The sequence below is a fragment of the Coffea arabica genome, chromosome 4e, assembly GCF_036785885.1.
Source record: "Coffea arabica cultivar ET-39 chromosome 4e, Coffea Arabica ET-39 HiFi, whole genome shotgun sequence".
Lineage (NCBI taxonomy): Eukaryota > Viridiplantae > Streptophyta > Magnoliopsida > Gentianales > Rubiaceae > Coffea > Coffea arabica.
This window is the reverse complement of record NC_092317.1, coordinates 8,123,928-8,148,288: the sequence shown is the minus strand read 5'-3', so window position 1 is coordinate 8,148,288 and position 24,361 is coordinate 8,123,928. Positions and strand designations below refer to the sequence as shown.

The window sequence follows — 24,361 nt, the reverse complement described above, 5'->3', positions numbered from 1 at the left end:
GAATAAAAAATAACATTAGGAGTAAACTGATAGTAATGATATAGTTTAAGGGAGTAAAGTCAAAATAACCCTATTTTAAAAATGAAAAGTTAAATAGAGGAAGCTTATAATGTAAGGTAATATGACAATTATTAATGTGTGCATTCATGTGATAGATTAAGGGTAATTTAGTTGTTTAAACAAATGCCCATTGAACACTATTAGAAAATCGCTTCATTCATTTATCTTCCTTTCATTTCAAATTTTTGTCTAGAACACATATTAGCAAGTGATGTCATTTGCTGATAGTGATTGAATTATTTGGCCTTTCTTTTATTTGATTTGTAGGGTAAAATAGCTGAGTCATTGGTGTAGAAAGACAGAGAATTTTGAAGGAAACAGATTTTTATAATCAAACTGAGAAACTTACACAGCATGTAAAACACTATTTTGAGCATATATTTCGCGTCTCATACTTCATTTTCCCTAATTATGAGCAATGCTGTGCATCACTGAATTTTTGTGTAACTGACTATATGTCGATGTCCACGTAATTAGCAATGCCCCCTCAGATGAAAAGTGCAATTACATAGCAATTTGTGTCTCGTACTTTGGTTACTATATTGTTTAGTATGACCCATTAAGTAAATTTTGACATTCAACTTAGAAAATACTACTATTACTATTGACTTGTATGTCACTAAATTATTTTGTTTTTGACTGTTAACTCCGGGTTTGACATCCTAACTTATTTATCACTGACCTAGTATGCATACACCTTTATGCAAACTTATTCAGTGCGTAGATCCAGTTCTACTAAACTTTTCTGGTTTACACTAATATTCTATACTTGTTTTTGGATATCAAATAGGCCTTCCCAAAGGGTAATTTTAATGTGCTCTTTTTCAATCAGTTTCGCTATAGCAACCGCTACTCTAACTAAGGGATAAGATGTTTGATATCCACAAGGATAGTCTACATGGTTCACAATTATTCTCCTTACTACAGGATGTTTACCTAGTCAATGCTTAGGTCAAATTCTACTTACACTTTTTTGGTTCACCCAATATTCTCTACTTATTAGATTGTTGTTGATGTCAAACAGATCTCTCCAAAAGGTAATTTTAATATGGTGATTAAACATGACCATGGTTCCAAAACCACAATTTCTGATGTAAAAATCGACGGTTCTAATACTTCTAAAAGGTAGAATAGGAACTAACCCTTATAGGGACAGTTATGGTTACAGTTCTTGAGTCCTGTTCCGGTCTAGTTTTGGTTCCGATTTTATTCCGATTATGGTTTTGGTTTCTTTTTGTTATAGTTCGAGTTCTTTTAATTATGTTTAAACACTTGTTCTTATAAAATTGATTCTAAAAAAAATATGACAATGAATATAGAAAATATAAGAATTGTATTGTATTATTATGTGTAAGAAAAAAGAAAAAATGATGCAAGTTTTATTAAAAAAATATTTTGTTATTGATTAGATTGGATTGGTCTTGAATTTAGATTAGATATGGGGTCTAGACTTACTAAACCGTCTATTCTAGTTCAGTTCAAATTTTTGATAAACCTGAATCTGAACCTTTAGTCGCGATTATGGTTCCGATTTTGGTTTCCAATATTTGATTCCAATTCCGGTCTAACAAACCACCGGCCCCAGTTCCAGTTCAAGGTTGAACCTGGCCACCCCTAGCGGTGAATTATCCTCTCTTTCGATCAATTTTGCTATAGCACCCGCTTCTCTAACTAATGGATATATAAGACTGTTAGTTCTATTGTATAAGAGTTATTGAAAAATAAAAGAGCAATAATTTCTTTCTTGTTCTATTAAGATAAGAGGGTTTTATTGCTCCTTTATTTAGTTTTTATTAGTTATTTTCGCAGCAATTGTACTTAACTATAGATAGATTTTTTAAAAAATTTTAAAGATTTAAAGAAAAGTAAACACTTGCGCTCTATTTAGCTATTGAATTGTATATATACAGAATGTCCATCCGGTTGATATTCACTTATTTGGAAGTGTATAATTGTTGCTGTTGGGTAGAGAAAAGAAAACACAGGAAGAACTGGCAACTCTTTTCTTTTGAAAAAGCCTTGCCACTTGTGCGCGTGACTGTGTGTAACCTTAGATGCGCAAATTTCGACTACATTTCAAGTGGATTTTTTCCATTTTGGTCATTAATTTTGACGACATTTCAAGTGCTCTTTTCCCATTTCGGACATAAATTTGTGTAGGCCAGAGAGTAACCAAACAAAAGGAGAATCCCTCCCAACAATCCCGTAACGGATGTATATGAAGTCGTTCCTCTGATTCTGTCTATAGTGTTCACTGACTAGAAAGTAGGCATAATTCAACTTCAACATGGCCCGCCATTTCAATCTCCAATGCCTAGTGGCAAAATAAGATGATGCGAATATTCAGGCTCATACGTAGGATCTTAAGTTGAAGATCGAGAGGCAAGCAATAAGAAGTAACACTTCGGTCAACCATTACTTTTCGCAGCACTTTTGCATATAATTGAGTAGTGTGCATTTGGACAAAATCTACGACAATTGCTAAGGGTCGAGAATATATATATATATATATATACGTGTGTGTGTAATACCCTTTCCACATCAGTCACAGCCGGGAAAAATAAAAGAATGTAGTATTAAGAAGTAGATCTATGGCATTATGATATTAATGTCTATTTGAACAAAGGTTCAAGTTTGAAAGATTCTGGTTTCACACTACGCTTTGGTACACATTTTGACGTTGGAGCCTATTAGACGTTCCAATTGTTGTTGGAAGTTGGAACACAACTTTGGCCTGCCAAACGAGCACTAGCGCTTATCCATAGGAACGTACATTTTTTCCGTGGAAGAATTTGCTGTTACCACCCACAATGTCCACAAAGTGATTGAATTTGATGGAAGAAGGACAAGGATGATGAACTTTTCCAGCTATCTTGGAGCTGTAACAAGTTAAAGGGCTGTTCTTGAACCAAAAACTCTCTCGTTGAAACAACTGAATTGATCTCTTGTTATCTAAAGCATGATTAAACCTATGAACACTTCAAATTCAATAAATACTAGCTTCTCTTTAAAGAGGGAGGATTAGAGTAGCGTGAACCGTGGCTTCTCTTAAGATAAAATGCCTTCTTCCTTTTTCTTTTTTTTTTTTTTTGGAAACAAGTTAAGATACTTGACTTCAACCCCAAAAATTGACAAAGTGAGTCAAATTAGTGTGCAATGTCACCAATATCATACTAAATGCTGTGGTGTGACTCATTAGTCATTTCTACTCTTGCAAATCAACCTCAACTTTCTTGTTTTCCAATTTTCGCTTTATTTTTTAAACAAAGGACTAGGTTTTGATTATGTATTGTTTGTAATTAGAGATAGCATCGGGTTGGATGCCCTAAAAGATCTCTTTTACCAAATTCTATCCCACATATCTAAATATTTTACTAAATCCTATTGGGTAATTCTACTAGTTTTAATTCCATTATCAAATCCTCTTAATCGTAGGTTTGGATTACCCATCGGTACCTTGTATCCACTAAGTTGAATAGTTCAAAAAAGAAAAATTAGCGTTCAGTAAACTAAAACCAATACATACATCATATTAAATAAGCACACTGTATTGAGTTTTAAACTTGTGTAAAGCTATAGAGCTTGCATGAGAAAAATTCAACATTCAATGAAGGGTTAAATCAACATTTTTTTTATTTTAATTATGATTATCTTTATTTGTGTTAGGTCAAAGCTATATGTTATTGGGTCATAAAATTACCAAACGTGTTATCGAACTATTAAATTGGAAAACACACACATATTATATATATATATATATATATATTGAATATCAAGCATTTAGGGTCCTCTTATTAAATTCTATCAGATTATACATTGGTAACTATTCATCAATACCAAACCCTAATCGATAACCCATCAATCATCTAATCAAATTAATCATCGGTAAGCTACCCATGGATATTGGGTTTTTCAATCCCTATCTGTACGAGACATACAAATCATCTTGCAATACTCATGGACCTGACTAACTGAAATTACATCCAAATCAAACCAGACCTTATGCACTCATTAGCCCAACTTATGCTATAGTGGGAAATTATGCTATTGAAACACTTCTCTTTGTAAGGTTTTCTTAAATGACTGATTTTTCATTTTTTTTTCCCATGGTCGAGTTCTCAATCGAGTCAAGACTGAAAACTAAGAATCCGCTACTCCGAGATATTAGAACTTCTACTTCACCTTGTAAGCACGGTGATATGCTTGAATTGATGGTTTAACTTGTAGCAATTTTTGATGTAGGTAAATTGAAAACTCAATAAAATATAGCAACAAAATTAGGATGAATAAAGTTGGTCAACATATACTCCCTCTATCCCATAAAGATAAACTCGCTTTGCTTTTGTGTATGTCCCAAATTATCGACTTATTTCCTTCTTTAAAGAATAGTTAATTTGTTATTTTACTAATATACCCATATTTAATGTATATAGTTATTACAAATTTTTGAATACATATTAGTTGCCTTCTAATGGGTTCAAATTGAAAAGTTTGATTGTTTGGCAATTTTATTTTTGTTATTTATTTTAGTCAAACATGTAACATTAATGTAATTGACTCTTGTATTGAAAAACTAATAAATTACTTTAAGTTCCAAGAATAATATAGTAATATGTACCTCTTACTTTGAATGAATGATCTAATATTAACAAGGGGTATTTGAGGAAAGTACGAATAAAAAATAATTATTATAACTACATTAGCTAAATTTCTTAATTTATGTGAAAAAAGAAATCGGTCTATCTTTACAGGACGGAGGCAGTAATTAATGCATATAAAGTAATCCCAACAAACTTTACGAGTTATCTCAAACTTCTATCCTAGGATAGGATGGATGAATGTAGTTGGGGGTTGAATTGATTTATTTTGTTAATATCTCATTTCCATTTCATCTTTAAGAAGACATCATTAAAAAGAACACACCACTCTATGGCCTGTATAAAGGATCCACAAGACAGAGTTTCAAGTACCCAACACTTGCATTTGCACCCATCAGTCTTGCAACATGTCAAAAGTTCTTCTCCTCTGCTGCATTCTTTCTCTCCTCTTTGTCACGAATCTTGGTACTTTTTCCTTTTCACTCTCTTCTCTCAATCCTTGTTGTTATGAAAAAGAACAGATAAATGTACGCTGGATTGGCATATATGGCCATCTTAATTAGACTTGCTACACATTGCCTCTCTGACAGAAAACTAGACCAGTTTTAAGTTACATATATAAAACTGAAATTTTCGCATGGGAAAAACGAAATCAATGCATATGATTAAAAAGAAAAGCAAAAAGGGTTATTGGATTATGAGTTTTTGTGAACTTAGAATTAATACTAACCTAGAATTTTTCTCACATGTACAGCTGAAGAAGCCCCAAATGCAGGAGGGTTCGAGGATTCCAAAGTTACGCTGAAGCACCTTGGACTCAGATCAAGCGTAGCGCAATGTGTTAGAGATTGCCACGCGAGGTGGCCAAACTCCACAGCGAGATGTCCCTTTTTACATGGCCATAGATGCGCCTGCCTGTGCTATGTCCCTTGACTCCCTTCTCTCTAATTATTATTATCAATGATAATTTCCGTAAGTGAGAAGGCCTATATAATATATATGTGACTTCTCGGTTTTTATACAGAAAGTATTATATGCTATGAAAACTTTTCTATGCATAATCTATATTCCAACAAACTTTACGAGTAATAATCTATATTCTTCGTCCCAATTTTTGTTATGTGAACGATAGAAAGCATCTGTTTTCGATTCGATAAAATCATAAAATTAATTGAAAAAGGAGCAAAAGAAGCAAAAATTACATATTATCAGTACCAAAGAGCATCATGAGAAAGTACTATTAATTTTGGAGAGAAAGTCAAGGATTAATCATCTAACTGGACCATCATTAATCCTAAAGGCACGAAGTACAATGACAACTTTTAAAGTTCTGCGATCTAAGGGAAATTTAGTATTAGCTATTCAAAATTTGTTACGTGTCAAAAAGAATGATGGAAACGAGTTTATTAGATCAAATATGAGATCATTAATTTCCAAATTGCTTGAAATTTTTTAAACCCACATAATTTTAAACAATACAGAAGATAATTCAAGGCACAAATAAGTTGAAAGGAAAAGACAAAGTGGGTGTGAATCTTGGACGTTATATATGAATCTTAGGTACAAGGAAATGTAATCCGGCTTAAAGAGTACACAGGCACTACAAAACCAATTTTGCATCCTGCCAACTAAACAAATAATTAAAATTATAAAAGCGCAAAGTTTAAGAAAGTATATAGACCTGATTCTGCTATGAAATTTCTTATATTTGGTAAATTGAATAGTCAATAAAATAAAGACACAGAAATTTAAACAAATTCGGGGTCAAATATATCATGCCTAAAGGTGTGAATAAAAGGCTCATTCTTGTACCCAATATCTAGCTTAGTTGGTAGGAATACTAGTACGTGATCATAAAATTCTTGATTCAACTTTTAAACTCATTTTCTAGAAAAGGTTTGGAATCTTCTCTTAAACTAAAAAAGACAAAAAAAAAAAGAAAGAAAGAAAGAAAAAGCTAATAGTTTAGATTCTTGAAAGGTACGGGATATTGGAGGAAAATTCACCACATTCATGATTCATTTATGAATTACTGTCGATTGACCAAAAAAAAAGATTCATTTTTGAATTGTTAAAACAATTAAGCTCTATGGTACAATAATCTCAATTGTTTAATAGGATCAGCCGTCCTATCAACAACAATTGCGTACCTCTCAAAAACACAAGAAAACAAATCATGCTTTATCTTTTCCCAAGTCAATCGGTTGTTCGAGGCATTATTGTCTCACTCATTTCTTGATGGATTTCTCTTTACAGAAAAAAAAAATCAATCAAGAAAAAGGGCTGAAATTTTTTGTTCAGATTCAATTAGGTATCTGTTCACCACATCAAGGCTGTCCAGTCCATGAGTTCACATAAGACGTTAGATAATTTGGGTCATTAGTATTTACCTTCTGTGGGGAACTATACAGCGTTTGCGGCCTCTCCGACTGACGGATAGATCAAATTAGCAGCGCACTTTCATCGATTTCATCCCTTATGGGACTTTCTCCCAAGGGCCATATATATGACAGCAGAGATAGAAAAATTACTTACTAGAATTTGTCAAAGCGAAGCCAAAGTGCTCGAGTATTGCAAGTATATAGTAGTACTAGTATTTTGTGATTTTCATGATTGGTAGTTTTTGTAATTTTGTATGGTCTGACAACTTAACAATTTTTTGCCTTGGCTTATGGATAGTGGAAAGAGCAAATGGAAGAACTATTCAACGATCAAGAATTTAGTGGTTTCTTTATCTTTTGAAAGCCTTCCTCCAAAATCTTCAAGAATGGAGGGTGCTACAATCATTTTTTTGTCGAAGAGTAAATCATGGCATTGTGTTGGATCAGATGAAAAACCCCAGCAAAATCATGATGAGTACAAAACAAGGTATAAGATTGCCCCTAAAGGTTGTTTTTCAGTGTATGTTGGTCCTGCGAAACAAAGATTTGTCATCAAGGCAAAATGTGCTAATCATCCGCTGTTCAAGATGCTGAATTGGAGTATGCATGTAGCAATGAAGGCCCTCTTTTGCTTCCATGTGATATTGATCTTTTTTTACAAAGTTTTGGCTGAGATGGATAGCGGGAAAGAGGCCATGGTTGATGATTCTGATTCATCAGCCGGTGGTGGATTTGCATATGGCTCCCGCAGTCCTTTTAGTCCATACGAACTTCTCACTCCCTCCAGATTGCTGAACATCAATTAGTACTTCTCATTGCCTTTTCTAAGTTATTCTGCCGTGTAGGTGTAGGAATAATGTCTTATTTTAGACTTTCTCAATAAGTATGGAGTATTGGGATGTGACAAAATGAAACATGAAGGGTTGAATGCCGTGAAAATTGATTACTCAAGTGTTGATTAAACCTTATCTGCGTGCATGTGTCCAAACTAGGGCTATTTTGAAGTGATTTCGAGGAAGATATGTTCTCAGGAAAATAGACATACAGTATCTCTCTTCTTGTCTGAAATTTTTAACTGGATTATGAGTTGTGATAATTGTCTAAAAAGCTTTATTTATTTGACAAATATCGCCAAATTCATAATCTCACTCAAACTTTTGGGATTTTGGTTTTCACAAAGAAAACCAGAAAAGATTTTTCTCTTTTTAATTAGATAATTTGCTCCTCACTTTGTCAACAAAAGTACATAATACATGTATAAGTCGACTTAGTGATTCTGCCTTGAATGATTGGAACTCCCAAATAACGCCCAATATTTTATTACTCAACTTTCTAGCAGTGGATCTACCTACTAACATTAGGGTGAGGCATACAACTTAGAATTTTCCAAATTAATTTTCTGGGCTGATGTACCATAGAAAATCTCCATATATGATACAGTATGTCTCATAATCTTTGTTTACGGGATTGAAGGCTCACCAAACAAGATTAAATCACCTTCAAGTAATATTGACTGACTTCCAAGATTACCTGTTGAATAGAGTCCCAAGATTAAGCTGATGATGGATTTCGGAATAAGATAGCCAAATGCCAATCTTTGAAGCCTTCCAAGATAGCCAAATGCCACTAGAAAAACAAGCCGACTCTTGTACTTCTGCGGTTGGAAAAGCTGCAACAGCCTTGCAATTCAATTTGATGAGCTACAAAGCCTTTAGATTTAGGTTCATCAAGAATCAAACTAAAAGGCTTATACATGAGAATTAGGTATGTCAATGCATCGGATCTTTTGCAAATTCAAACCCTATCCAAAGCCCAAGATTAAGCTGATGATGGATTTCGGAATAAGATAGCCAAATGCCAATCTTTGAAGCCTTCCAAGATAGCCAAATGCCACTAGAAAAACAAGCCGACTCTTGTACTTCTGCGGTTGGAAAAGCTGCAACAGCCTTGCAATTCAATTTGATGAGCTACAAAGCCTTTAGATTTAGGTTCATCAAGAATCAAACTAAAAGGCTTATACATGAGAATTAGGTATGTCAATGCATCGGATCTTTTGCAAATTCAACCCAAATCCAAAGTATTTGGATAGCGTTTGAATTTAATTTTTTAAATACAGATCCTATTCAGACCCAGATCCTGTAAAAGAGTTATGAATCTAGGAAAAGTCTGTTTTTTTGTAATTCATATACAAATCCAAACACATACCAGACCTAATCCAAACCCATGTATACATAATTAAATTATGTATATATATATATATTAGTAAATTTATAAAATATTATAATATTTTATGGTCATTGAATCGAATACAAAGATTTCTTAATTGTTTTCTGTTTTTTTAACTAATCCTAGTTGTCATTGTAATTAGTACAATCTTTTTTATAAAAAGAAGACAAAATAAAGGCAAATAAATGAAAGATTAGACGTAGATATAGTTAAAGTTTAAAAAATAAATTGAAGCAGTAGATAATAGTTATTTTTTGAGTACATAATATTGCATTCAACTTCTTGAATATTAATTTTATTATTTAAAAATAAAAATTGAGTGGTGTTTATATTTTTTTGAAATATATATATAATATATTTTTACTTTAGTATATTTAGAAAAATATAGCGGGTACCCATTGGGTATCCAGATCCATGAAAGTTTGAATTTGGACTTATTTTTTCAGACTCATAAGGGTCTGGGTCTGGATCTGAGTTCAACCAAATTTAATGGGTTTGGATCTAGATCAAAAGAATGCAATCCAGACCCTACCCATTAACATAACTAATAAGAATAATATCTTAGTATAAATTTCAATAGACAGGATACAAAGCATTATAGATAGTTGAGCAAGCTAATTATACCTTCAGTAATTTTTTTTCTATTGGTTTTTTTTAAATAATTTTATTTGCACTGCCTTTATGTTATTTGCACTCCCACTACCCCATTTTCATCTTAATGAAACCATATTACTACCGTTCTAATTTTTTTTCCTACCTTATCTTGTGTTCATATGTAAGGAAGTTGGGCACACTTGTCGTACGTATCCAAAAGGTAAAAAAAATTAACTTTTGCATCTTTTTTTTCTAAATCTACATAACTATTTTTAATTTATTTTTCATATTCTTATTTTAATTTCAATTTTGCAGATTTTTTTATGAGCACAATTGAGGTTCCATTGCATTATTTGGATACTAGATGCTGTTATACTTTTGTTGAAACATATTAAAAAGTTTCACTCCCTCTATGGTGGCTATATGAGCTATTCTTAGTAGATTTTTTGAAGTGTTAATGTCCTATTTATGAGACATTGTAATTATACTCACATTTTGCTCATCTTTGATTATTCGGATTTTTTTATTTATTTATTTTTTGGACTTGAAATTTGGAATTTGTTCATATTACATTGCTAGATAGATCTTTGATATCATAAGATTTCGTAAATTTTTGTAGAAAAATACATAATGCATATTAGTGACAATTTTAAATTAGCCATTTTAATGTGTAATGGAATAATTAATTGATTTTAGAATGTAAGAGAAAATCTAGTAAAGTTAACTCATAGACAAGAAAATGAAATTAGAGAGGAGGTAATATGGCCTCGTCAAAATAAAAATGGAATAATAGAAGGACAAATAACATTACTTTTTTTTGACATAGATTAGTACCTATCTTTATCGAAATCTTTGTTTCGATCAGGCCCAGCTCCTCATGTCTTGTTGGCCTGGTGGATTGGGTACGACCTAATCAAGAATGTTTCAACTGATGCCAATCCTAATAACTCATAAACTTTGTGATTAAACTCTACTAACTTTCAAGTTTCACATAGCATATTGTTTGAGCTCAAGCTTTAAAGTTTAAATTCAATCATCACCGAGGTCAAGCTGATCTTTAACCAAGAAGCTTGCAAGTTCTCAATTCATTTACACCCCTAACATGAGTGATATGCTCCAACTGGCGGTCCAACGTTTTGCATTTTTGTCATTTTTTATATACATAAATTAAAAACTAAATAATAGAAAAGGGAAGATGATTAATAACAAGGGATAATTGCAGAAACCTCCCCTGAGATTTCTGACATTTGCACTGACCTCCCCTATCAATTTTGAAATTGCATTAACCTCCCCTAGAAAAAGTTGGAACTAATTTAAAAGGTAAAAGTGTGTGAAATTACTAGAGTACCCCTATTGGATTTGACTTTACCAGATGAAAGGTTTGAGTACTTTCATCAAAACCAACGTTTAATTTGTTAAACAAATTAAACTAATCAAACTATTTCTGCATAGTTAAATTAATTAACTAATTAACTAATTATTTAATTATCTAATTAAGTAATCAAACTATTTCTTCATAGTTAAACTAATAACTAATTATCTAATTGTTAATAGTTATTAACTAATCAAACTATTTCTGCATAGTTAAACTAATTAACTATTAACTAATTATCTAATTAACTATTAACTAATTAACTAATTAATTAATTAATTAATTAACTAATTAACTAATTTCTATTTATCTAATTAACTAATTTCTATTTATCTAATTAACTAATTAAATAATTATCTAATTAACTAAAGCTGTTGTCAGTCCGAAACTAACAAACTATTTACATGTTAAACTAATTAACTGCTTAACTAATTAACTAACTAATTATCTAATTAATTAATTAACTAATTTTTGTTTATCTAATTAACTAATTGTCTAATTATCTAATTAACTAAAGATGTTGTCTATCCGAAACTAATAAACTATTTACATGTTAAACTAATTAACTAATTAACTGCTTAACTAATTAACTAACTAATTATCTAATTAATTAATTAATTAATTAACTAATTTCTATTTATCTAATTTACTAATTATCTAATTAACTAATTAACTAATTAACTAAAACTGTTGTTTGTTTGAAACTAACAAACTATTTGCATGTTAAACTAATTAACTAATTAACTGCTTAACTAATTAACTAACTAACTGATTAACAGACTATTTGCATGTTAAACTATATGCAGTACGCATTACCTATTTAAAGTATCGGCTTTTATGGGTATTTTACTTTCAAACATTTAATTTATGATAAAAATATCAATATTTGTAAGTAAAATTCAAAAAGTGTTACAAAAAATATCAATATTCTTACTTTCAAATATTTAATTTATGGCCCTATGCCCCTCCTTTTTTGTAAGAATATTACTGTAACACTTTTTGAATTTTACTTACAAACATTGATGTTTTTATCATAAATTAAATGTTTGAAAGTAAAATACCCATAAAGAACCGATACTTTAAATAAGTAATGTGTACTGCATATAGTTTAACATGCAAATAGTCTGTTAATCAGTTAGTTAGTTAATTAGTTAATTAGTTAAGCAGTTAATTAGTTTAACATGCAAATAGTTTGTTAGTTTCAGACAGACAACAGCTTTAGTTAATTAGTAAATTAGATAAATAGAAATTAGTTAATTAGTTAATTAATTAATTAGATAATTAGTTAATTAGTTAATAGTTAATTAGATAATTAGTTAATAGTTAATTAGCTTAACTATTAACTAATTAGATAATTAGTTAAGCAATTGTCAAGCAAATAATAATTGTCAAGCAAGATGAGGGCAAAATTGGAAGAAATGTTTTATCTCACTTCTACAAATAATTTTTTAATGGGACATCAAGCTGTCAGGGAGGTTTCTGCAACAAATTGTTACTGTTCAGCGGAGATGAATGCAATTTCTAAACCTAGAGGGGAGGTCAGTGCTAATGTCAGAAATCTCAGGGGAGGTTTCTGCAATTATCCCTAATAACAACTAACTTATGCTTTTTCAATGTTTGGAAGATTCAATGCCTCTTAAATAAAGAGGCCAATGGTCTAGATTTTTTATTAGTGAAATGGCTTCTAATATAGAGACCAAATTTCAAAAGTATTAGGATTGCTATAGTGTTATCTTATTATTTGTCATTATTTTGGATCCTTGTTACAAACTCCAGTTTGAGGAATATTGCTTTTTTGTGTTGAATCCTCAATCACGGGATGAAAAGATTCTTAATATTAAACAAAAGTTGTTTCATTTGTTCGAAAAGTACTCTAAAGCCAATACTGCTACTACTACTGCACCAATGGAGGGTACTTTTAATGGTGATGATAGACAAACTAGAGATCTCATGGTTGTGAGTAAAATCAATTCATATGTTTTTGTATTTGTTTCAATTTATATAACCTTAAACGTTCAATATTTATGATATTTGCAAGGTTTTGATGTGTACCAATCTCAATAAGGGCCAAGTGGTAACAAATCTAAGTTGGAGTTGTTTCTTGAGAAGCGACTAGTAGATCGTAAGCAATAACCAGATTTGAATGTTTTGATTTATTGGAAGGAGAGTAGAATTAGATATCCTAAGCTTTCACTTATGGCTCGAGATATTTTAAGTATTCTTATTACCACTGTAGCATCCGAGTCTGCTTTTAGTCATGGTGGGAGAATCCTTGAAAAATTTCAAACTTCTATGTTGTCGAATAATGTGGAGGTACTACTGTGTTCTCAAGATTGGTTGTATAACAGTGAAGGTAAATTAGATATTTAGTTGCATTGACTGTTAATTTTCAGTAGCTTAGGATCTCTTTAATTCTTTTCTTCATTGGTTGATTAAATCTGCTAAATTTTCAGAGAGTCCTGATAAAGATTTTGAAGTTGAACAATAAGATGAGGAACAAAATCTTGGAATTGATATTAGTAGATTTATTGCTAAACAAGATGCATCTTCAAATGCTGATACTTAGGAAGTATGTCATGTGAACTCATTGTTATTTTAGAATACTTGTTATTGCTTTCTACTGTTATTTTAGTTAGAGTTGTGATTTGTGCTTTGATTTGAATGCATGGGTTTGATTTCTTTGAGACCTTGAATATTGAGACTGGAGATGGAAAGAATTTAGTTAACATGAAGGGATTTAGTTAAAGACCATGTGAAAAAAAGACAGGCCAAATAGACAATGCCTTGACTTTGTGTCAGTCAATCAACATTAATAAAACCTGATCACTTCTTGAAGGATAGAGAACATTATATGACTGCAATACTAGAAATGGTCACATGATAAGTATCTAATGTTTGTGTCATCAACAAGATCTTAGCCACTTTATGACAACGAAAGAGGAAGAATGTGTCTTTTTATAAGGAAAATCAAGCTGGAGCAACATGGAAATGTTTCTACAAGTTATATGACTCAATTTCCATGACCATCTTTTCTTCCCGTCCTAGACCAACCAAAAAAGAACAAGAAATATCACCAGCTTTAGAACTCAATTTCCAAACCAGAATTCAGTAGTAAACATTCTACAAGAAATGGAATTTCTCCTCAAGACAACCAAGATAGAGTTTCAAATGCATCCTGTTGAGTTATCGCATGCAGATTTTATTTAAGAATCTTAAAATGGTCAAATGGAACAAAGCTTTATTTAGTACTTCATAATGCCAAATCGGAATAGATGGTAGCAATTCGTACAGCCACATTATATCAGCAAACAGGATTATGACAACCTGGAATATAGTTATGTGCTTTATTGTTGCTTCTTATCACTTATAATTTCGTGATATTATTTAGTTGTTCTTTGCCTCCTTCAGCTTGCTCCTGCTAATGGTTTATCAAAGCCAAATTGTACTGGTGGTGTTTCTCATGACTTGATTCGAAAGCATAACTTTTGGAAAGATTTTTGTCTAAAATATATACTTTAATTCTAGATTCCATGACTGTCACTTTTGGTAATTGTAATGCAATTGGTAGTTTCAAGATACTCTGGCTGGTTGCCCGCCTTTAGTCTATGTTTTAAATGCCATGACTATTCAGAGACTTTTTGATATAAACAGGCTGAGGAAATCCTTTGAATATTTGCTTGCAAGAAATGACAAGTTAATTACGGCAGAAATGATTGATGATACTGGAGTATCATATAAGAGGTAAAAAATTGAAGAAATGTCTCTTGAGTATGAATTGAGAGGCTACTGAGCTGACTAAATTCATGATGTTATGTTTCTCGTCATTGTTTAAGGACCAGTTAACTATGTCATATGATAGTGGACTTTCTAAATGCTTATCCATCCAAAAGCTTTTTTGTTGTATCTCAGAAGCTTTTGGCTAATCTATTTTCCTACTAATTTACTGGCTTATAACTGTATTTCTTCTAAAATTGAATTCATGAATTTGACAGATTTTTTTGAAGGTAGGTGCAAGAGATGTATGCGAGTTCTTTGAAAGCATTGAGCGTGGCAGCTCGGAGAGGATGAGAACTTTTTGAGTTTAATAATACAACTAGTTAAACATTATAATTTGTTTCTTGTTCTATGAATGTATCTATTAATTTATGCTAATGGACAAAACTACTATTTTGAATTAATCTATCATGTTTCTAAAGATTATGCAATACTAGTGCAGCATGTTTATAACCATAGCAACAGTGAGGAACTTATAACCACAGCAACAAGGAGAAAATAGTTTATAAGTTTCTTTTGTGTTTATTTTTTGCATCAAAATTTCAGTTTATAACTTTCTTTAAGGCATGATTGGATCTTTTATGAGACTAGAAATATGTTTGGTACAGCTAAAGCTAAATCAAGTAACAAGACTTAGAAAATCGTATATTGGTATGCCATTTTTTCATGCTATATCCAACTTGGACCAAAATTGTTGCTTTGGTCTCTTTGTTTGGACCAAAGCTATATCTAGCTTGAAAATCCTTACTTGTATAAAAAATAATGAGTTCATCCAAATAGTTTAAACAGTTGTACGTGTGTGTATTGTAAAAGTATATTAGTGTATATTTTAGTGTATTTGTGCGTGTAAAATTAAAATAATGTATTTCTAAAGAACTTAAGAAGTGAGTGTGTGTTTATATCTGTGAAAGTGTTTGTGTGTGTGAAAAATGTTTATGTGTGTGAAAAAAAAATTTGTATGTAAAAATGTATTTGAGAGAATTTCTGTATCAAAATCTATTAATTAATATGTTGGATCATATTTGGGTTAAGGGAGTGAGATGACCCAATACAAAATTAACCTAATTTAAAGTTTGACGGATTGAGTATAACCTATTTAAGTGAAAATCTAATATCAACCCGTCCAATTGCCAGGTACTACTACTGGCTTCTCTTTAAGATAAAATACATTATTCACTTTTTTTTTTTTAAAAACAAGATAAGATACTTGAGTTCAACCCCAAAAATGAGTCAAATTAGTGTGCAATGTCACCAATTGTATTATCATACTAAATGCTTTAGTGCGACTCATTAGTCATTTCTACTCTTGCAATTCAACCTCAACTTTCTTTTTTCCAATTTCGCTTTATTTTGTAAACAAATGACAAGGTTTTGATTATGTATTGTTTGTAATTAGGGATAGCATTGGGTCGGATACCCTAAAAATCTTTCTTACCAAATTCTTCCTGCATATCTAAATATTTTACTAAGCCCTATAGGGTAATCCTACTGATTTTAATTCCATTATCAAATCCTCTTAATCGTGGGTTTGGATTACCCATCGAGTACCTTATATCCACTAAGTTGAATAGTTTAAAAAAGAAAAATTAATGTTTATTAAACTAAAATCAATACATGTACATCATATTAAATAAACACATATATTGAGTTTTAAATTTGTGTAAAGCTACAGAGCTTGCATGATAAAAATTCAACATTCAATGAAGGGTTAAATCAACATTTTTTTTATTTTAATTATGATTATCTTTATTTATGTTAGGTCAGAACTATATGTTATTGGGTAATAAAATTACGAAACATGTTATCGAACTATTAAATTGGAACACACACACATATTTATATATATCTCATATATCAGGTTTTTAGAGTCCTCTTATCAAATCCTATCGGGTTATGCATTGGTAACTACTCATCAATACCAAACTCCGATAGATAATCCATCAGTCATCTAATCAAATTACCCACGGATATTGGATTTTACTATCCCTATATGTACGAGACATACAAATCATCTTGCAATACTCATGGACCTGACTAACTGCAATTACATCCGAATCAAACCAGACCTAATTCACTCATTAGCCAACGTATCCTATAGTGGGAAATTATGCTATTGAAACACTTCTCTTTGTGAGGTTTTGCTTAAATGACTGATTTTTCTCTCTTTTTTTTTTTCCCGTGGTCGAGTTCTCAATCAAGACTGAAAACTGAGAATCCGCTCCTCCGAGTTATCAGAACGTCTACTTCACCTTGTAAGCCAAGAGCCAAAAACTGGCTAGGCCTGCGTGAATAAAACTAGTATAAGAGGGTTGGGCTTCAACCCAAATTTAAAGAATTCTTATCCATTCCTGACGCGGACTCGCAATTGCCCCAAAATCCCCTCAATATTTTTTTTTCCCCCTTTTTTCCAGTGAAGGATAAAAGTTTGTAATAATAAGTTAATAACATCAAAATCAAATGCTTTCAACCAACAAATTATACTGCAAAAGCTAAACATTATATAATCAGAATACAAAAGTAATCGATAACATCACAATGAAAACCTAATCATCCAAAATCAGAAACTATAATCAGTTTTAAAAATCCAATTGAAAACAAGCCCAAAGTTAATCGCATAAGTGGTAAAGTCTTCATGTGATTATAGTTGTTATACTCGGACAAACTTATCCATATAAATTATAAAGTACAGAAACCCTGATTTTTTTATTTTTTTTTTTTTTTTTTTTTTGGTTTCCAGTGAAATTCTCAGCTTGAGCAGAAGTCTAAATGCTCCACTTCTCAAGTGAAAAAGTTCGTGTCGCATGTATGAATACTAGCGTACTTTTTTCAGCCCATATTCTCCTAAACTGGGGACATCTTAAAATATAAGAAGTTCATGACTAGGTATTGCTGCTTTGATTTCAAGTAAGAAAAATAATTATCAGTTGATGCAAAAGAGGAATAAAATTGAAATGTTTGTAATTTGCCAAGAATGTGTTACCATTTAAACCCAAAAAAAAAAAAAAAAAATCTCCATAACCTGTAATATAACTCATCTGCAGGGCTAAACTTCATGGCCCCTTCTCATGTATCAATTTCAGGAAATAGTTTTGAATAAAACTAGCACTCGTAATTCATTAATTGAACAAATGAAATCGAAAAGAATGGAATTGGGATCAGTTTTGACCGTGATTTCTACTAATACCATGGAAATGAAATATCCATCTTCGCAATTGATTTCTTGCAAACTACCACAATCTTTCGTACATAAACCAGAATATGAGTAGAAGGACCAGAACATCTCAAATTCACTATTACACCAAAAAATGGAGTGCCCAAAAGGTTAATCCACCATATATAACTCCATATACAATTCCAAAAAGCATCCATCACAAAAATCCAGTGCCACCCATACATCTCTTCCCAAAATACTTCCCAGGATATTAAAAAGGAAAAAAAAAAAAAAAAAAAAAGGAAAAGCCTTAGAGGGAAATTAATAAAGCCAAAATATTTCACATTGTGTCGAGGCAATGTACAACTTTTGAAGCATAACGTACAGTGAGGACACTGTACGTTAATTGCAACCTTTAAACACCAAAAACAAAATTTTTTTTTTTGAAATACTTTAGCATTTATCATTTCCCTCTAAAGCTAACCTTTCCAATAGTGTTAGATTTTTGTGTTGCCTATATGCTTGTATTTAAGTGTTATATTAGTCTCTCTTTTTTTTAAAAAAAAATAATATTAACTGTTTGTCTGGTAATACTAGAAAGTTTGCAGCAGCTCAGCAGATAACGGCGGAGACGGAGAGAGGATAACGGAAGGTGTTAGCATACTGGAAAGAAACAGTACGGCCGTTAAGGAGGGGCTTGCCGTCATTGACCAGGCAGTCGTTAAAGCGAAGCCGTTTGAAGATGTGGGGGTTAATGAGCCGAGCCGAGCTGAACCAGCCGCAGTGCAAGTGAATCCCGGAAATGTCACAGCCGGTGACGCAGACGTTCATGATCTCCACAGTATAAGTAGGGATCCCACTGGGCAAAGGGGCGGTGGGGCCCTGATTAATGACTATATCAGAGTTGGAACACTTGTCCCCCCATATCCGGTGCGTTTCCACTCCGTTTGCTGCGTGGTAAAAGTGACAGCCACATGCAGACAAGTTAGAATCACCCGCATCAGCCAATGGAACTATTTTATTACTAGTAGAGTTAATTTCAAGCAAGTACCAGTCAAATCCAGACCATTTTACCTTGAATTCTATTGTATTTTATGTCCAACTACAAAAATTTGTTAGGGAAAAAAAAAAAAAAAGAAAAGAAAAGATTGAAGCTACAGATGGAATGGGGAAAGAAATGAAGCAGGTAATGAGAAAGTCACAGATGACAAAATAGGGAAAGTGTTGCAATTTGTAAAGACTAAAAGGGAAAGGGACCAATCAACCCAAAAAAAGGGCTATAATCATAGGGAATTGAGGCTTGGTTTCAGCTTTCAATCCTTTTTCCCCTTCCTTTCTTCTATAATAAAATACAATTCACAAGGAAAGAGGTAAAACTGCACCAATGTCAAAATGGAGTGCAGAAACAGGAATAAAAATGATCAAAAAAGGCTTGGAAAAAAAAGAATCTAGTATTAACCCAATAATATGAGTTCCTTATGTTGTACGTTGTGCATAACAGAGTAGTACCTTTTCAGCAAACTAATTTTTTTTTTTTTCCAAAATCTTAAAAGTCACAACAGTTTCATTCTACTGATTCCATAAACTTCCAAAGCCCAGAAAATTCACACAAGTAACGAAGAAAAAACAAACTTTATTAAACACAGAGAGAACCATGCAGGGGCGAGGGAGGGCAAAAAAGTGTAAAAAGAAAAGGCAAGAAAGAGAAGAAAAGACACTACTAGCAATAGACAAGCTGCCTGCAGGATCCATGAACAGAATAGTACCCAACAAGAGGGCGGAAAAGCAGGAATTTCTGGCAAATTCAGCGCATACGTATATCAGTATATGCACATATCCCACATCCACAAGGCAGATAGCAGTAGTAGTAGTGCTACTGAGTGACTGAGTGTGTGAGTAGGTGCAGTACAGTACAGTAGTGTTAGTCTATGCATGCACAGCAGCAGCAGCAGCAGCAGGAGCTGCAGCAGCGACAGTAGGTGTTGGGTTTGCATAAAAATGGCGTCGACAATAACCCCAACTCCCTATCATCCCCCACCTCAAAAGCACAAAAAAAAGAAGACCATCTATCCATATATCAACTCATCAGATTCAGAGAGAGATTGAGAGACAAAATTAATTGAAAACAACAGAATGGTATGTCCAGAGCCTATCATCAAAAAGACTTTTGGTCATTTGGGTAGCTCCTTATCCATTTTTGCATTAGAATCCGAAACATATAGTACAACTACAATCAATGCTATCTGATTAAAGAAAAGCCTTTACGAAGAAAAAAGCTTACCACTATCAGTCTGAACCTTCAGCAACTTCCTATGTGAGGAGGATGCAGCAGACAATAACCCTTCGTTTCTCGGCTCATTCCCATCCAATGCACTTTTTGACTCATTTGAAGACAACCCATCTGAATCATTTCCAACCACTTATCCATCAAAATCAAATACTGAAAACTTACAGCAGAAAGACGATGGAAATAGACATCAATGCCCAGTACAAAAGAGAAGGGCTTCTCTTATTGTTGAAAGTTAAGCCAATGCTAATCCCTTTCAAGAACAAAAACAAAATCGGTCCAAACATATCAATGCTTTGAAAAGAAAAAAAAAAAACAACAACAAAAACAATCCTTGGTATTAAAAAAAGGGCTTCTGTTCAATGGTAGGATAAGGCTAATAATTCTTTGTTAAAAAATCAACAAAACATATGTAAAAAGGACTATTATTATATTAGATCATATTGGGAACTGGTGATTATATACAAGTATGATTGAAGAAGAGACCTGAACGTTGCCGTGGCGAGGCGAAAGCAACGATTATAAGGAAGAGAATCAACACCGCAAACGTCGCCGAGAATACAGAGGTTCGCCGCCTCTTCAATGATTTAACCCAACTACAACTAAACTCGTCCATTATTTTATTCCTCCAACCAAAAACCAGAAGAAAATAAAAAACCACCTTCAATCCCTCGGGAACCAAAAAAAAGAAGAAGAAGAAGAAGAAGTTTCCGTGCTTTTCTCAAGCAAAATTGCGAAGCAGAAAACAGAAAAAGAGAGCACTGATTTGACTCGGATGAACCAGAAAAAACCCCAGCTCTCTCTCAGAGTCTAGACCCTGCTACTTCTTCTGCAACATTGGTAAAAGTTGACCCCGTTGTTACCTGTGAAAACCCAGAAAAAAGAACAATATCATCCAGCAGAAAACAAGCAAGAAAGAAAAGGGGGAAGAACGGATTCTTATATAGGAGGGTTTAAAAGGGGTTTTACTTTTATATATGCTTGACTTTGAGGAATGAAAAGGGAAAGCTTCGAGACTATGGAAAAATGGGTACAAACATGGAAAATGAGAAGATATGGAAATGGATATAAGCATGAGAATAGAAATGGAAACCATGAGAGCATTTATATTCATCTACATGAGAGAAACAGCAACAGCGTCTGAATTTTGATATACAGAGGTAAGTTTTTTCGTTTTTCATGCTTTTGGAATTTTTGGGAGAAATAAACACTGGGTTTTCATGAATCTAAATAAGGGAAGAATATATGTAAAATGTGTGTGTTTTTGAGCGTGTATAGTGCGTGTTTAAGATAAGATGGTATGCACATTACCTTTGGTGAGAAAACAGAGAAGAAGTATGTGTTGTGTGTGTGTGTGTGTGTGTGTTTTGGGGTTTCAAAGTGATGAATGAATGAATGAAAAGTGTGTATTTATGAGAGAATGTGTGTGTGTGTGTGTGTGTTGTTGGGGGCGTGTGGGTTGTGACATGTGAATCGATATTGAATCTTTTCTGGGCAAAGTGGAATGTTGTGCGTGCAGAGGAGAGAAGGGAAATTAATGTGGTGGTTTCCTTTTGCCACCTTTTTATGTTAAGAAGTGTTTTTTAACTGTGGTTAAAAACTTCACCTGCTGTTGCTGGTGGTAATTACTAATTAGCGAATGAATAATTGTGGTTGGATATCGGACTAGACATTGAGATTTTTTTTTTATTTTTGACCTGAATTTTTACTGTCTACTCACTTGGATGAGAATGAAAGGGAATGAGAAGTAGTAATAAAATTGGCTTTTGGGATTGCTGTTATGTAGTTGAGAATGGAGAGACTGTAGACATTCTGATTCTATACACTAGATAATTGTGTTTGGATCGCAATTTTCTAGGATTTTTATACAAAAAGTATTATAGCGATTTGATGATATGGGTTTGTTTGGATTAACTTGATTTCAGATAAAATAATTTGCTTCACAAATTTCAACCACCTTTTTATCTCACATACATCACATCACAAAAAGTGCTACAGTAATTATCTCAAATAAATCATCCAAATAAACTCCTATCCAAACAAATAGATTATTGTGTTTTGATTGTAATTTTTTAGGATATTTATAAAAAATATATTATAACGATTTGATATAATTAAGATAGTAAATGTAAAAATTTTTGGTAAAAAATCTCTATTCAAACAAGGCCAACCGACAAACAAAGACGTTATTACTGCATTATGCAGATGCAGATTGATACATAATAATTACATGTGTTACTGGCTTTCATCTGCTACTGTACAATGTGTATTGTTCAGGGCAGACATGATTTAACTATAGTCTAGTGCTAGGGTAACTCCGCGCAAGACGCAGAAGTCGGGTGTCTCTGTTTTCAACTGTTCTTGAACTTTTTTTATTGTTAATCATAATCCTTTTTAGATAATACTCTAAAATTTAGAAGGAAATGGTCAAAAAAATGTGTATATAATTTGAAGTACACACATGCATTCACCCTATATATACATATATATGAAGAAAATTAAATGAATGCATTCAAATCATGCATAACAGCCTGAATGATTTCTAGGAAGCTAAAGGGAGGTGCCTTGGTCTATTTCTTGAATTAACATGTGTATGATGTATGAACTTTCGGACTCGGCCCGGACGGTTTTGGCCATTTTCGACTGCGCGTAATTTTCTTTGTAAATCGTGTAACTTTTATTGCACATCGCGTAACTTTAGAGTAAATTTTTGTGGGACCCACACATGACGTGAAAATCGAGTTACAACTTGTAATTTCAGCCGCACAAATTTTTGAGGCCAGATCGTGGCCATTAACCGTTCAGGGACGGTCATACTGCTGACCGTCCCTGCCCCATTTCCATGAACTTTCATCTAACCGGATGTTTCTAAATTCAAATATCACAAAATAATTGAAATTTCTTATGTACCAGAGTTAGCATGAATAAGTCTTGTAATAAAGTAAGTTCTAATGTGTTACAATAGAAAAGTTTCATCTTTTCTAGAATAAAAAAAAAAATCCAGCACTATAAACCTTAAACTTGAGATTGTAAAAATATCATAAAATCATGGCTTGTGAAATGCCAGATTAAATATTCAATCTACATAACCAAAAATGGGGAATCAATATGAGAATATATTTACAATACGACGACTTACCGACCATGGATTTTTTAATAGAAAAATTATTATTAAATATAAGAAATCTTGCATGTTAGTTATATTTTAAATTTTGGTTTTAGACTTGAGAGTCTAAAAATAATAACAAGGTAGCAAAGCAACATAATGCGGCAGAAGTATGTGACCAACCTAAAAATAAATTATTACAAAAGCTAATTAGTCATCCCTCTATTGATTAGCAAGGATTAAAACCAATTAAATCCAAAAACAAAACCAACTAATGGTAAGGGTTGAATGCCATTGTCGCTACGTTTGTTTATAAAGTGAGTGAAAAATCACTGTTGATCCTCCATAATATATATATATATATATATATTACAAGGATTTAATTAAAAAAATTGAAAATGGCAAAGAAGGATGCTGCAAGGATTAAAGTGGGGTATTAGGCTATCAGCCTAGGGTCAGTTTTGGTGCGAAGTATATTCCTGTGGGGGAATTTTGCATCTGTTGGTGGGGATGTTACACGTGGGACAATGACTATGGTGATAGATTTCTTCTTTTAAGCTGGGGAAGGAGTGTGAAATGTGAATGGGCGAATATGACAAAAATTGACGATGGACGTGTATCGTGGGGTGCGATAAAGGATGCTTACACGTGCGTCAGAGGCAAAGGCACATGACAAATGGCAATGATTAGATATTTGGGATAACTAGCCAGGTAAATTCATTAATGGGTAGTGGTAGAAGCTATTATTGGAGTATTTTGTAATTTTCTAAAAATATGTGATAGTAGTGTGTCCAGACTAATTGCTGTAATTG

At 32.6% G+C, this 24,361-nt stretch overlaps 2 protein-coding genes and 1 long non-coding RNA gene across 3 annotated transcripts; 2 read left to right on the top strand and 1 right to left on the bottom strand.

Annotated features, from left to right (window-relative positions):
* The first annotated feature begins 5,028 nt into the window (after positions 1 to 5,028).
* Positions 5,029 to 5,675, top strand: LOC113741661 (uncharacterized). Its single transcript, XR_003460682.2, has 2 exons — positions 5,029 to 5,123; positions 5,413 to 5,675. It is a non-coding gene; the product is annotated as an uncharacterized lncRNA (long non-coding RNA).
* Positions 5,676 to 7,329: 1,654 nt separating this feature from the next.
* On the top strand, positions 7,330 to 7,845 carry LOC113740680 (uncharacterized). Its single transcript, XM_027268215.1, has one exon. The coding sequence runs from the start codon at positions 7,330 to 7,332 to the stop codon at positions 7,843 to 7,845; it is 516 nt and encodes a 171-aa protein (XP_027124016.1).
* A 10,773-nt stretch (positions 7,846 to 18,618) lies between these two features.
* LOC113740679 (protein TAPETUM DETERMINANT 1-like) lies at positions 18,619 to 21,297 on the bottom strand. Its single transcript, XM_072046728.1, has 3 exons — positions 20,930 to 21,297; positions 20,438 to 20,557; positions 18,619 to 19,106 (listed from the first exon to the last, which is right to left on the bottom strand). Exons 1-3 carry the CDS (start codon positions 21,057 to 21,059, stop codon positions 18,769 to 18,771), a joined length of 588 nt encoding a protein of 195 aa, XP_071902829.1. The 5' UTR covers positions 21,060 to 21,297; the 3' UTR covers positions 18,619 to 18,768.
* Between the last annotated feature and the right edge of the window lie 3,064 nt (positions 21,298 to 24,361).

Excerpts from the sequence above, each read along its gene's own strand:
- LOC113740680 (XM_027268215.1), top strand. The coding sequence starts at position 7,330 with ATGGATAGTGGAAAGAGCAAATGGAAGAACTATTCAACGATCAAGAAT.
- LOC113740679 (XM_072046728.1), bottom strand. The coding sequence starts at position 21,059 with ATGGACGAGTTTAGTTGTAGTTGGGTTAAATCATTGAAGAGGCGGCGA. Across the intron at positions 20,558-20,929 it reads CTCGCCACGGCAACGTTCAG|ATGGGTTGTCTTCAAATGAG; the intron begins GTCTCTTCTTCA and ends GAAATGATTCAG. Across the intron at positions 19,107-20,437 it reads GAAGGTTCAGACTGATAGTG|CAAACGGAGTGGAAACGCAC; the intron begins GTAAGCTTTTTT and ends TTTACCACGCAG.